Genomic DNA, 12,285 nt, shown 5'->3' with positions numbered 1-12,285 from the left:
TTCACAGTTGCAATTAACAGTATGTTAAATGAAGTTTCTCCTGTGAAATGCTCATTATTTGTAGATGATTTTGTAATGTTTCTGCCTAAGTACCAAATTTACTTTTAAATGGGGAATTTTTACTTTATAAAGATGAAGTCTAAGTTTTTAGGTCAAACCTGTGTTAAGAAACTAACTTGGGTGAGTCATATTGACAATTTAAAATGAAAAGTAAGTTTCTAGATATTTTAAAAGTGGTGTCTAGTTTTGATTGGAGTGTGGATAAAAAATCCCTTTTACGTCTATATGTAAGACAGGGTTTAAAGAACTCGATGTTGTTCATAATGTGGGCTTAAGAATCTGCTCTGAAGCTTTTAGGACATCTCTTATTGAAAGCCTTTATACCGACACACATCAGCTCCCATTAAACCTTCATAGGGAAGAGTTGGGACTGTGTTATGCAGCAAGATTTAAATGTTCACCAGACAATCCAACATACAAAATATTGAACCAGACACTTTCCATCAGCTATAAAGAGATTTTAAAACCCTTCCAAGTGTGTATTAAGGAGCAATTGGGAAACAATGATATAGATGATGAGAGAGTGGAAAAACAAAGCCCTATTAATAATAATAATACTTGATGAGAAGGTCGTGCCAGTACAGTACCCTAAACATCCTCTATGGCTGATCCCACAAGTGGAACACTGTTCAACAAAAATATGCAAAAAGAATTCTTCTCCGCCACAAGAGGTAGGGGGAAAATTTCTTGAACATGATCATGCACATGCCAAAGATCTTAAAATATTTACAGACAGATCTAAATGGAATGAGGGTCGTGTTTTTACTGTTCTCTCCAGTGAACATTCAAGCTCATGTTGATTGCCCAATTCAGTATCATCATTTACAGCAGAGTTGACAGTCATAGTCCATGGCAATTTTTAAAAAAAAAAAAAAAAAAGCGGTTTCTTTTACTAGCAAAATCTAAGAAGAAATTTGTAATTTATACAGACTCAAAATCTGCCATTGATACCATCAGTTAAGAATTTCTATCATTCCCTAGGGCAAGACGCACAGAAGTGGTTATACCGTATTCATGCCCATCAGAAAACTATGTTTTTGTTGGATCCCCTCCCATATTAGGATTTAGGGGAATGAACTTGCAGGTGCAGAAGCTAAAGCTGCTAGCATTAGCAATTGATTTAACTTGCCAGGTATTCCCCACTTAGATTTGTACCAACCCATTAGGACATATGTTTTTCTTTCGGGAAACGCCAGTGATAGATCTGTTCTCAACAAGATTCAACAAGAAACTGGAGACACTATATTATTCAGTAATCTCAGACACAGAAGCAGCAGCATAGGATGCTCTACAACATCCATAGGACAATCTGAACGTATATGCCTTTCCTCCCTTTTGTTTGATCTGTCAGGTCCTGAACAAGGTGATGAGGTCACAGAATCTCAAGGTGACCTTGGTGACTCCCTTGTGGCCAAAGGAAGAATGGTTTCCAGGTTTGTTATCCCTGCTAGTAGAAGTTCTGAGAGAACTACCTCCCTGGCACAACCTACTATGTCAACCCCCTCCCCACTTGAGAGGTACCAACAATCAGTAGTCTCTAACTCTTCATGGGTTGAGACTGTTGAGTATCTCCTGTAAATGGGAGGCTTTTCTAAAAAAAGCAACATCGCAGGGAAAGTGGTCTGTCTACTGTGATTGGTGCCATAGGCAGAGTATTTCTCCTCTGGGATTCAACAAATATAGCTGATTTTTGTATATTATGCCTTAGAAAGGAAAAACATTTTTCTATGTCTGCCATAAAGGGGGATGGGTTGCCCTAGCTCTAGTCCTGTGGATGAAAGATGTAGATATTTCCCTTTCAAGTAGTTCTCTTCTCCTAGAGACCTGAAGTCTCCCAATTGGGATTTAACCCTGGTATTGACTAGCCTTACTAAGGCCCCATATGAACCATTGCGACAAGCCATGGATAGGAATTTGACTCTGAAAGGAGCCTTCATATTGGCTGTAGCATCTACCAAAAGGGTAGGGGAACTGCATGGTCTGTCATATGAAGTGAGACATTCCAGAGATTGGAAGCTGTTAGTTTTCGAATTTATAATAGAATTCATGGCTAAGACACAGAATCCATTAGTTGCAGATGATAGGTTTGTCTCTTTTTCTATACTACTACCTTCTTTGGGAGACTGTGGATAATGACCCCAAAGAAATGTTATGTCCTGTTTTAGTAATGCGTGCTTATTTAAAAAGAACTAGACATCTCAGACCTAGATGTTGAAGGTTTTTTTTTTTGTTAGCACAGGCCAGGTCAAGAAAGAAGTGTCCAAGAATACAATAACATTTTGGTTAAGGGAAATGATCAGGAATGCATATTTGACAGAATCAGAAGGGTCAGATAATGTTTTGAAAGCAAGAGTGCATGACATCAGGGGTCTGAGCTCTTTGACATTCAAGAAGAACATGTCTTTTCAGAGAATTTTGAAAGCTGGTGAATGGTTGAGACAAACCACTTTCACTTTCTTTTACTTAAAGGATGTTGCCCATAGGTCCTCGGACACTTTTTCCTTGGGTCCGATGGTTGCTGCTCAACAAGTTGTGTAGCTAATCCAGTACCCCTGGTGGGTCAGTTTGTATCTAGTCTAAGTTGGATGTATGAAAGTGGATTTAATGAGATGATTGGTCCCTTTTCTTTTCTATTTTTTCTATCTACTTCTTTACCTATGGGCAGTAAGAAGAAGAATACCATCATAGGCTGGAATGGACTAGATACAGGTAAGTGAGATAGCCATGCTGTTAGAGTGATCAATAATGATACCTTTCAGTAGCAACACATTCTCCTCTCTAGCAAGGAGAGAGAGGGATGATACCAAATCCACCTAAGAGGATACATTGGTTTGTTATTGGAACAGGTAGCTTTTTATCTTAACACATGAAACTATGTATGAAACACTCAGAAATGTAAACCTAAAGATACTCATATATCAATATTCTTAGAATTCTTTTATATGGAAATATTAAAGGTGGCAAACTCCCAGTCAGGTAATAGTATACTTACCTCCCACCAAAGAGTAAGTCTATGAACAAATGACACATTTTTCAATCAATTTGTATTTTTCATAACCAGCTAACCTGAGGTCTTAAGATATAAAGGGCCCACCTAAAACCACAATTCAACTAGGTTGGAAGAGTAACTGGCGCGATCACGAGATGCGTAAAGGATTGTGGGAGCTCCCATATAGCTTGTGCTGAAGCACGGATGCAAATATTTCCTTGCGTAAACGATTTTTATTAATTTTGCCAGTTTTTCAGCTAGTGCTAGAAGATTTATCCAAATGTTCGGACCTCAGGTTTGTTAGTAATGAAAAATACAAATTGACAAAAAGAAAATTGTCATTTTGGCCCTCTGGTTGTCAACCAGATCGTAGAACTGAGGTGGTTCTAGGTAGACTTGCGATTGACCACTTGTACCTAACTCTCATGTTTTTATTTGAACATTCTGATACTCCAGAGTGTAGTAGTGTGGCAGCCCCTTGTCCATTGATCACATTCTGGTGCATTGCCAACTGTATCATGCTGCTACACAGCAGAAACATGGGCTTGGCGGCAAGTCCCTACCAAAGATTTAGAGGATGGGGCTGATGTTGAAAATCTGGTTAGATTTTTAAAGGAAACTCAGTTATATCTTAAAATTTAAAAACTTTTTGCTAAGATTGCTAAATCTTTTAAACTTAGTGTTTATTTTAATCTTTTAATTAGTTTTATGTAATATACCTTTTTATCAAGCAATACTCAACCCTGTTTTCATCATCATTACCATAATCTCTATCCATCAACCTCTCATGACTGCACTAAATGACCCTATGGATCCCAGTACCCAATCGCTTTGTCAACTGGGATGTTGGTGAAGAGGCTCTCAAAATTCAGTGAGGCAATGATGTCTGTAGAAGAATAACCTTGGAAGTTCCTATTATAAGTTGATAGATGGTGAAAGACATTATTTGTCAGGGAGGTATCTAGTTAGGAGGTCATGTTTCTATGACCTTAAAAAACTTGATATAGCAGCTGCATACTGGTGATATAAGGTATACAGAGAAGCTTATGCAAATTGAATTCCATTGAAACAACCAGGGTTGGGGTCAATTTATTTTTATCAATTCAAATCAATTCCAATTCAATGAAAATTGTGAATTTATCAAATCCAATTCAATTCCAAATAATTTTCAAAAATAAATGTTCAATTCCAATTCAATTCAAATCATGAGGGTTTCAATTCCAATTCAATTACAATTCATTATATGATCAATATTTCATATAAGGGGCAAAACTTAAAGTTTAACTCACCCCCCCCCATCGGGTAAGCTACTCACATCTGGACCAAGTATCAACATTCATCATACAACTTTGTAATAAACACAAAGCTCACATTTTCAATTAACAAAAAATTGGCTTTTCAAAATTTTGCCTTAAAAAGAAGTTACCCCATATTATAGGCCTATCTTATCAACTCAGTGGCTGTGGTAAAAAATTTTTTTTTTTAAATGCTACAAAATCTCATGATACAACTTTGTAATAAATGTAAAATTCATATTTTTGTAACCAAAAAGTTTGCATCTTGTGATAAACAAAATTCATTTTTTTTTTATTATAAAAAGATGGACAAGTATTATTCCTGTCCATTTACCTTAATGAAATGGTGTGTAACAGGTCCAGCTTTATGATTATATGAATATGGTTCAGCCAAACACCGTAGTAGCTGACAGGATAGGACAAGTAAGGCAGGACAAGACTTGATCTATACTGTGGGTGCAGGACCAGTAAGGGGTAAATGGAACTTATAAGAGTGGAGTAGTTGGAAAACTGGGAAAACTTTTAAAATAGTCCATAATTCATTTTCTGTTCTTTATAGCCTAATTCTATCTCTATAAAGATACATATATCTATTCATAACATGTCATGTTTAAGAATGAGAGTTTTAATTCCTGTTATTTGGCCTGAATGAGATGGTGTGTGAAGGTCCAGCTTATGAAACACAAGATTTATTATTAGTGTTATTATTATAATAAAATAGTTGAACAACATCCTCTTGAGTTAAAATAAGTAATTTTACCAAGGTGGTCCAGTAATAAAAATAAAAATATAGAACTGTTGAGTTCTTAGACTTGAAGTTTTTGAAATTGGTAGTCAACAGTATTTATGTTATGAAAATATATTAGCCACATATGTACTTTTTATGGTTAGTTTTACTGATAGCTCAGCATTCAGTAAATAAGGAGGGTGAGGATCTAAATTGAAATAGTATCAAAAAGAGAATGCAATGCACATTGATACCTTGTAACATTATAAATCACAAAATTTTTTCTTTCCCCAGAGATAATGATGACAAACACAGTCTCATAACAAAAACAGATGCAAAGAATGAATATCTCTTAAAGGATTCAGATCTTGAAAAGCGAGAACCACCTCTGAAATTTATTGTGCGGAAAAACCCCCACAACTCTAGATGGGGTGACATGAAATTATTCTTGAAACTCCAAGTAAGTTTACTTTATTCTACCATACCAAAATGTATACTTCCATAATTGTCTATTTAAGTTTCTTCGTGAATGTTTGTAAGTGTTTTAAAAAGAATTCCCTTTAAGTGACAGTGTAATAACTTTTATATTTGTTCTCTAATGGCTGCTAATTATTGATTTTGACAAATAATTTCATTACAATATTTAACTGGGTTTCTGTTTGAAAAGTAGATTTAGTTTAACCAGCCTAAATATCATTCTCCTCCACATAGAATTTTGATAATTTAGAAATAAGCTAGACACCTTAGCTCTTCGCTGAGGTCTGGAATACAGAACTGAGTATTGCATGATTTTATACTTAATAACACCCCAATTCATATAACTGCTTCAATTACAGTCTGTGACAACCCTCAAACCCACTGTTTTTTTGTTTTGGTTTTTTGTTTTTTTGCACAAAAAGAAAAGCACAGCCCTTAGCCTTTCAGAAGAAAGTTCTGGTATATCAGATACGTAATGGGATGGGTGTCTGACTTAGACAACTAAACTTCACCTCGTTATTCCTGAAAAACGTCACCCACAAGTCCCTGGATAACTACAAACTTGACCTTGTGGCGTCTGTTCAACAAAAAGTGAAGCACATAACTCCACCCGGTGGAAATAAAAATAACTTGCCCAAGTACTTATGCATGGTGTAAATCTGAGGGTATGAATGTGGTGTAATGTGGCTCACCTCTTCGTCATCCTTGGGAGCAACAACTAGGCCAAAGTATCTGGTAGAGTCAGACTGAATACTAGAAACATGGTAGCCATACACTTTATTGAGCATTGGGTCTTATTTATTTCCCAAGATGTGTTGCCCTGTGCCTTCCGTTTTAAAGGGGGTTAGTGAGTTAAGAGTATATATAACGCATATACTGAACATCTTACTTGGTAAATACCCAAATTAGCTGCCTACAGGGTTTTATTCTTTGTGGAAGACTTCATGGTTCCTCACAAGTTTTCATTGCTTAATTGAATCCTCTTCCTGGATCAGAGGCACTTTCATTCCTTATACGCTGCTGCTCTCAACTAAATTTCTAGATCAAATAGCAGGTTACAGCTGTCACTGCATCCCCTCCTTTCATGCTTAACTAGGAGAAAGGCACTTCCTGGTAGGATTCAACTCTGATCATTGTTTGTAATTCTGGAGGAACAGTCAACAAATTCTTAAACTATGTATTTTTCCTAGGTACATACAGACCAGTGGCATTTATAACTTACTAGGCACATACAGACCAGGGGCATTTATAACTTAATCCAATCTTCACCAACTTACTTTATCCATGTAGTCGAAGGAAAAAGTGAGTGGTGATGTGAGGCAAGTGAGGGGTGTTCCTCCACTCACCCCCATAACCGTCAGTTCTTGACCTCGTTACCAAGTTCAGCAAACTGTGCCAGCTCATGAGGAGCAAGGAATGGTTTGCATACCCAGGAAAAATTCAAATAATATTGAGGTGTATTTTTATTTCTGTATAAATTCATACAGCAAAAACAGAAGGGAATGTTGGTAGAGTGAGCCAGTTTTTAATTTGACTGCAGGGGGTATATAAGAGATGATTTTGGGAGCATGCAGAAGATGCAATGTGTAGTAGCAGAAGTAGCACTTATTCTTATCCATATGAGATTATTGATGGCAGATTGCTTTAAGACAAAAGTGTAACAATCGCAGGTGCTTTATTATTAATTTTCTTGCTGGATGACAAAGTTTTAGGTCTGTAACCGGCAAGTCCCCTTGACTTGGGACCACCTTGATCTGGTGAGGGGGCTCTTGAACCCCAAGAATTTGTACCTGGGTTTGAATCCTAGAGTACCATACGTCATTGCAGTGGAGCCCCTGTATTCGTGGGGGATGCATAAAATAGTTTTATCACAAAAAGGGCCTTTAATCATGAAATTGATATAAAAATTCAATAATTTGTGGATATTTCTTTTAGAAAAATACTGCGAATATGCAAATTTTCTCCAAATATTGGTCATATAAGGTCCATAGAGAAATCTGTGAATACGTGAGTCCACAAATCCAGAGTCCACGAATAGCTGGGGTCGACTGTATACATACTATATTTCTTTGGAATAATTTTTGTGGTTTTCCACTTTTGCTAAAATACAGATTCCATGGGCCTCTGGTTCTGGCAATAGGACTCTTGGGTGGGGATGATTGTATTCCCGTAATACTCGCAGTCCTAGCAAGCGGGTCTGGCTTACACCTTGGGCTGCTCTAATCATGTGCTATCCCCTAGGGTAGGGTAGGGATTTTGACATTTGCGAGTTGGCTCTTGCTTATGCCATTGGTGAAAGAATAAATTCCAAGAAATGCTAATATCTTTTTAAAGTTTTCTGGCAAGCAGACTGCTCGCAAGTCCACTGGAGGAAGGCCCCTAAAAGCAGCTGGCCACCAAGTCTGCTCCTGCTGCAGGAGGAGTGAAGAAGCCTCACTGTTAATAGATATGGAAAAGTTGGAAGGAGATATGTGAATTTTGAGAGTGGAGAGAGTTTGGTGAGTAGTGAGTTGGATATAGTTAGTGAGTGAGTTGGATATAGTTGTTGTGAGAGGTATGGAAGTTCTAGTAAACTGCTGACAAAGACGACCTGAGATACTGGACATCTGGTCTGCTGCTTTGCAAGAAAAGCTTCTCGTTTTCAGGAGATACTACTTGACGGTTTAATTTTACTTTGCTCCAAACCTGTATGATAAGTAGAAATAAGGATCCAAGTACCCCTGGGCCCTTTTGGTGGTACTGTCCCAGTACAGTTGACAACTTCTGGAACCACCTCCTCAGAAGAAGACCTTTGCTTAGAAAAATCCAAGAAACAATTCAGTGTAATTACACTGGAAGCCTGTGCTCCAGTACAGAGCGAACTTCATAACACCTAAAAAAAAATTAAATGTCTTAACCTAACCTTGACTCACTTTAAATCCTTCTTCGGGAAAATCCTTCTTTGAGAGTAGAAATTGGTCAAGATTCCTCACCTCAGAAATGGACAATGTCAGTATTAAAATTAGAAAATTTTCGTATTGAATCGACTTCAATTTCTGAAATGTCATTCAGACAGATAAAAGACCAGATGTGGTTGATGTAAACCACAAATGAAAACCAAGCAGAAAATGATTAACCATAAAAAATGTTGACAATATGAATGTACAAATGAAAAAACATGATAGTACAGACTGTTCAGGGTACCATAGTACTTCCTGATAATAATGATGAACCAATAGAAAAGAATATATTGCTGGATTCCCTTAAAAAGATGTACAACAACATACAAGGCTGTGAAATATACAACATAGCTAGGGGACAAAGTACTTTAAAATCATTAACAATAGCAAAATTAAAATTTTGAGGCCAAGAATTACCCTTAAAAATTTAAATTATGAAATAAAAACTACTTTGCAAGAAGAAACTAAAATAGCAAAGAACCAAGAAATGTATACAAATTCTAATATGGATGTTTGTTCAAATTCAATTGAGATATTGGGACAAATGGAACCAGAAGAAGATAATACATGTACGTACTACCACAAAAATTTTAGGAGAAAGTTGTAATGAACTGGAAGCTAAAGATAAAAAAGCCATGTTGAGTACTCCACCCAAAATCACACAGCCAACCATTATTAGAGAGATATATGTTAAAGTAAAAACAAAAGACCCAAAGAAAGAACAAACCAAAAACTGATACGAATAAAATAATTACAAAACCATTGGAAGCAAATACCCAAAACATTGAAGAAATAGTAGGAGAACAAACTATTGACAAAGATGATTATGTGAAGGGAGAAGAGATTACCCCATCACCAATAATTGGTGTAGCAAGAGTAAATGAAAAAAGAATGATAAGGGAAACATGTGGATGTAACAAATGTTTCATTGAACTGTGCAACAAAAACGAAAGCATAACAAGACAGTTCAACAAATATTACAGTAAGAAATATAAAATACAGAAATAAAGTACTACGTAGATTGGACACTCACAAAAAGGGCTGTATGTGCATTAGACAACTAGTATGTTATAAAGAAAAACAAATGTTGTACGTAAATAAAATTTGAGAAAAAATGCATATTGATAACTCAATAATTACATTATACAATAGAGCATAAATAGCCTGCAGGCCAGATCACATTTAGGAGAGTACAAACCAGTGATATTATGTTTACATGTCAATAAAACTGTATCAACAATAGGTAAATATACCCTAGTATCTACATCTAGAGAGGAAGAAGGAAGTTTAAGTACAACCATATGTACATAACAAGTATATTATGACAGCGTACCTGTAAAGTTTACTGACAAGTACCTATAAACTTTACTAACTTGCAAATATCAAGCATGTATTAAAATATAAATAAAAAATTATAATTATTTAATTTATAATTTATACAACCAACTTAATGACAATTTCGATATTGATAAACTTAGATTTACTTAATAATACCAAGGAACCTACATGAATAGCTGGCAATTTTAATGCTCACAACCCGATATGGGACTGTAATTGTACAAACTCAAATAGAGCAGGAAGTAGAATAGAAGACTTTATAGATTTAAACGACATGCTGTATAAATGATAATGAAATCACATATTTTTCAAAAACACATGGAACGTTTTCCTCAGTAGACTTAACTCTCTCTGTGTCCCTCAAGTATAGTTGATGTGTTTGATTTTAATACAGTTGGTGAATTGTATACTAATGATCATTTCCCAATACCAGCATTCCCCGGTTATCGACGGGGTGCTGATAAGCGAAAACTGCCATTAACTGAAACTAGGCGATAACCAGTTTATCGCACCTCTGTCAGGTGTGTTACGGCGCCATAACTCTGTTATTCGCGCCTTATGACGGCAATAACCGGAACTCAGCACCTTGTGCCATAAATCACCGATTTCATGTTGCTGGACAAGCACCATAAAACCGGATTACCACTAACCAGTTGTTAAAAATGGAGTTCATTATATCAGCGAGAGAGAGAGAGAGAGAGAGAGAGAGAGAGAGAGAGAGATGCACAAGTAATTCTGACACGTTTCCGAATAGGCCGTACTCGTCTGACACATGGACACTTGATGAGCAGCCCATGTGATCCAGCTCCCAAGTGCTCAGAGTGCAAGGTGATGATAACAGTTAGGCCTGTGTTGTGTGAGTGTCCAAAGTGTGACCAGTAGCGATTGTCAACTTTTGGAAATAAATCAATAAAGGAAATTTTGTTAAAATTTTGTTAGTCTTCTGCATTTTCAGTTGTTTTGATTTTGAAGTTTCATGAAAAGATGTAATTAAGTTGAGCAAAAGTAAATATAAGTAAATGATGAAAATACAAATATCCTAAGGTCATTTAATGAATTTTAACAACAAAATTTTAATGTATTACTTATTCTAATTTTATTTTTCTTGTATATGTAGGATTTGTAAGTAGTACTATGTATACATGTATTCCAGTATGGAAGTCTGTTCCTTTGTGCAGTTTTTAGTTTAATTTTCACTCATTTGTCATCAGACAGAATGAACTACGTACAGGCAGTCCCCGGTCATTGGTGGGGGTTCCATTTTGATATCGTGAAGATAAGCGAAAATCACCAATGACTAGAAATCCACAATTTAACCGGTTAATGGGGCACCTCTGGATGGTATGTATCAGTGCCATAACTCTACTATCGGTGCCGATAACCAGAAATCGGTGCATTGCAGCGCCAATTTTCAGCGCTAGACAAGCACTATAAAACTGGATTGCCTTAACAGAGTCCGTCGATAACCGGGGATTGTGCCTGTATTTGGTTCCAGAGCTTTGCCTCTGGACCAGAGCTGGTATTTTATTCTAATCCTTTGGACCAGCCCTATGAGAGCTGAAAGTAAGCTCAGTGGTTGGGTTAAACTACAGGCAGTCCCCGGGTTACAACGGGTTTGGCTTACGACGTTCCGAGGTTAAGGCACTTTTCAATTACGTATATGCATCAGATATTATTTCCAGGGTTATGACGCCTACAGCACTCATAGGGCAGAAGAAATATGACACCAAAAGATGCAAAATAATTAATATTTTAAGGTTTTTTGTATGCAAAATGCAATAAAATGCAGTTTACATAGTTTTGAATGCACCCAAAGCATTGAAAGTAAGGGTTTCTTAGGATTTTTGGTGAAGTTCCAGCTTACGACGATTTTCGGGTTACAACGCGTCTCAAGAAGGGAACCCCCGTCGTAACCCGGGGACTGCCTGTACTTTATTATGAATAATAATAATAATTAATAATGTAATTGGGTTGAATAAAATATATTTGTCATCCACTGATGTCTTTTATTACTGATGTCTTTTATTGGAGAAAGAAGACTTGATACCTAGGTATTATTTTGGGCTGTTAAACTAGACAGTACCAGATTCATGAACTGGTACTATTGCATTAGAATTTTTATGGTACCTCTATCTCATTCTTGTGCCTTGCATTCTCTCTATGGGGAAATAGTATGGGAAATGGGGCTCCCAGAGACATTATTGACAGTTTTTTTTATGTGCAGGCATCTCTCAACAACACACTGGGCTGGTCTAACTCCAATAAATTGAAAGAAAAGTGCTAAGTTTAAGCCTTATGCTTAAGGAAATTGAATTTGGGAATTAAAATGAGGTGTACATGCTTCTGCAGCTGAATAGTCTTTCAGTTTAAAGCTTTGCGTGTTTGATTGTCGACAGTACCAAAGTTGTCTATGCTGGTGTCAATTTGCATATTACCTATTTACATGGGATATGTCTCCTT

The 12,285-nt window shown here is 36.5% G+C and overlaps 1 protein-coding gene across 1 annotated transcript in view; it reads left to right on the top strand.

Annotated features, from left to right (window-relative positions):
• LOC135210458 (DNA repair protein complementing XP-A cells homolog) overlaps positions 1 to 12,285 on the top strand; it is a 158,474-nt gene that overhangs the window by 60,539 nt on the left and 85,650 nt on the right. The window contains exons 5-8 of the mRNA XM_064243353.1: positions 5,366 to 5,562; positions 9,257 to 9,363; positions 9,640 to 9,730; positions 10,943 to 10,947. Of these exons, the coding sequence (XP_064099423.1) occupies positions 5,366 to 5,562; positions 9,257 to 9,363; positions 9,640 to 9,730; positions 10,943 to 10,947 (400 nt within the window). The remainder of the gene's footprint in view (positions 1 to 5,365; positions 5,563 to 9,256; positions 9,364 to 9,639; positions 9,731 to 10,942; positions 10,948 to 12,285) is intronic.

The sequence above is a fragment of the Macrobrachium nipponense genome, chromosome 39, assembly GCF_015104395.2.
Source record: "Macrobrachium nipponense isolate FS-2020 chromosome 39, ASM1510439v2, whole genome shotgun sequence".
Taxonomy (NCBI): Eukaryota; Metazoa; Arthropoda; class Malacostraca; order Decapoda; family Palaemonidae; genus Macrobrachium; species Macrobrachium nipponense.
This window is presented reverse-complemented; position numbering and strand designations above follow the sequence as displayed.